At 42.0% G+C, this 3056-nt stretch overlaps 1 protein-coding gene across 1 annotated transcript in view; it reads right to left on the reverse strand.

Moving 5' to 3' along the window:
- Nucleotides 1-836, reverse strand: part of agmo (alkylglycerol monooxygenase) — a 54222-nt gene extending 53386 nt beyond the window's left edge. The window contains exon 1 of the mRNA XM_032518150.1: nucleotides 399-836. Coding sequence (XP_032374041.1) covers nucleotides 399-518 — 120 coding nt within the window. The 5' untranslated portion in view covers nucleotides 519-836. The remainder of the gene's footprint in view (nucleotides 1-398) is intronic.
- Nucleotides 837-3056: the final 2220 nt, after the last annotated feature.

The following is a 3056-nucleotide window of genomic DNA, read 5'->3' on the forward strand; positions in this document are numbered from 1 at the left end:
GTGTTCATGATACATTTTCAGACCACTTCATGGCACTGGAATTTTTTTAATAATGAGTAGACTATGCAATATTATGGTTGCAACTAACGATTAGGATATTTTCATTTTCAATTGTATCGATGTTAAAAAAAAAATCAAAAAATGTGGCGATGATTTCAGAGATGTATACAAATTGCTTCTGTAATCTCTGAAGCTCTAATTAATAGCCTACGTGAGTAGTAGCCTACTTATTTGATGTGACTTTTTGAATGCAGCACATGTGTGGGTCGCTTATGTGGTTTTAGGCTTTCAGTTCTTCCTCTGCTTCTAAAAGGCAACACAGGGAACGGGGAAGTCGTCTGACTTTTACACAACAAATGTTCACATTTGGAAGTGAGTGAGACCGAGGCTGTACCCACCTGCTGCACATACTGGGGAACATCTTCCACTGTCTGAAAGGAGGATTCGTTCGGTGTGAGCATGAGAAACATGGCCCGGACCCCCGTGGACACCGAGCCGGGAACCGCAGCTCCAGCCATTGGCAGACGGCACCGTGTTTACCACTGCTCCGGTCGGTGTACCTGTGCAGGTGGCTCTCACAGGAGAGGGGCGTTGAATTTCTCTATTCGCCGTTTAGGAACTTTGTTTTTTCTCTTTTGTAAGTTAAGTAGGTCAGTCAGTTGCGAAATGGACAGCGTGCCAGCTGAGGAGGAAACTTCACACAGTAAACCGAGTCCGTGACAGATTAAAGCTACAGGATACAGTTACTGTAACAATTTACCTACAAACCCTGCTTCGTTTTACAGGAGGCGAGGTTATCTAAGGGTTATGCTGGTACTTGTAGGTAGGTGTCCCACTTCGTGTCGCTTTTATCTCGCGAGACTCTGTTTTTAGATCATTTTTTGGAACATTTTCGGCCTTTATTTTGATAGGACAGCTGAAGACATGGAAAAGGGAGAGAGAGGGGGGGAATGCCATGCATTGCCGCTGTTTTCTTTGCAGCCAGTTATCCAGGGTCACACACTCTAACTGTTTTGTGTATTGTTTACACAGACTACAGTCTATGGGTGTTCATAAAGAATTCAAACGTAAGATGTGCTGGAGTATGAGTATAAAGTATGCAACAAGGAATTCCCCCTGACCCTCCCCACTGGATGTGTCATTTTAACCCACAAAAATAAAAGCATTTTAAGCCTATTGGAAATTTTATTTGATGACTAGGTCATGTTAATGAACTAAAGTTACTGTAAAGGCTGGTTTGGTTTGTGGTTGGTAAGGCTGCATGCTGCCAGTGTTTGCAATATCGGCTGCAAATATCCTGGCTATGGCTGGCTAGCTAACTTAGCTAGGCTGGTTAGCTTGGTTCTATATTAGTTCAACGCTTTCCATGCCAAAGCAATGTTTTTGACATGTTTGTGGGTGTGTGAAGCCTGTTCAGTTGCTTTGACGACTGGAAAGTAGAAGCCTTGTGCTAGCAGTAGCCTAGCATGTCTTAGCCAAACAGTGTTAGCTTGCTTCAGAGGGCTGTAGTGTGTGGGTGCCATGGTGGGTGTAGGCACAGAAAGTAAAAGAAATGGACAATGTGACGCCATTGTTTTCCAATGTAGACCATTGACCAGTTCTATTAGAAGTTATTTTCTGGTAGGGGCTCGTTACTGCGTAGCCTCAAACTGACGGACAGTATATGCAATGTAACACACATGTATGAAAGATGTAAGACTTCTGGTAGCCGTGCCAAGAGAAATCTGAATCATTCTGAATCTTGCACAGACGGAGAGCATAGGTATATAGTAGGTTAGGAGATAACACGCGATAGGCACAAGCTAATTATTGCTAACTAACATGCTAGTTAACATCTGTAATAAACCTAAACAGCTAATGACAGTCAAAACTGCCTGCAAGCTAATCCTGTACTGTTTGGTTATGATACAATCATTAGCCCATTTTTACAAAAACGTCTGCTACAGAGCCATAACGTGAGATACAAGGTAATAAAGCCTTTTATGCATTGTCGTGTTTCTTTAGAAATAAACAATAGACAAATAGTCTTTAAACGCTTCAGATGTAATGTTATTCACTGTCAAAGTGACGTCAAAATGAGGGTGAGTGCTAGGTAGCATCAAAATGGCGCCATAGGAGCTACGCTTTGGGAAGCCTTGCTTACCCCCTTGGGTGCAGGTCATGGATGTATAATACGAAAAGGATTATTACACCAGAAAAAGGTTTTTTTTCTGGGGTTTGCGGCCGACTGACTATGCGCAGTACTACAGTAATTTTACTCTTGTGAAGCATGTTGTGACTTTGTTAAAAGTGCTATATTAAATAAACATATTACAAAGTATTATTCTTGTGTTTTCCCACTGGCCCCACCCGCAAATTCTCTCTTGGCCCATAGACTTTACATTGTAATGACTTCACTGATTTTTAAATCAATTTCTCAGCTAGATGAAAGTTTTGCAAATATAAAACATCCATGGCTCAAATATTCCTACTGGGCAAAATTGTCTGCAAGGCTGAGTGGCGGTGTTGCATCCAGCTCATCATACATCTATGGTGCAGGTAAAGAAAGAGGTGGTCCCGGGAAACTCACACCAGGTATTGAGAGGGTGCCCTGATAGTGGGACCCTGTAGACAGAACTTCATATTGAAACTTGTTTTGTTCTTGGTTAGTACAGGTCAAGGAATTCAGGTGAATTTGCCCATACAGTCAGTTAGGCCTCTGCACAGTAGATTTGCCTAAGCAGATGCTACAATAAAGCAATGAGGCCTGGTTATGCAGGCGAGTATGGGTTCTTTGTTTGGGTGAGGGTCCGATTCAAGGACAGTTTAAAGGTACAATAGGTCATGGATAGAAAGCGTGTCACCTGTTATTATAGATGTATGATGGCACTGCCTGATACACACTGCAGGGCTTAATTATGTCCAAACATCATGAAGTATTAGTGCTGTTCATCCACAGGAATGCTCACCCATTTTTTTGGCACATGATTGTTAACTGTCAATTTACTTTTAGGAGAAAAGGCATTCAGGAGAAAACTGTAATGGCTTTGATAATCATGGAGTTCATTAAGACAGAG

The sequence above is a fragment of the Etheostoma spectabile genome, chromosome 6, assembly GCF_008692095.1.
Source record: "Etheostoma spectabile isolate EspeVRDwgs_2016 chromosome 6, UIUC_Espe_1.0, whole genome shotgun sequence".
NCBI lineage: Eukaryota > Metazoa > Chordata > Actinopteri > Perciformes > Percidae > Etheostoma > Etheostoma spectabile.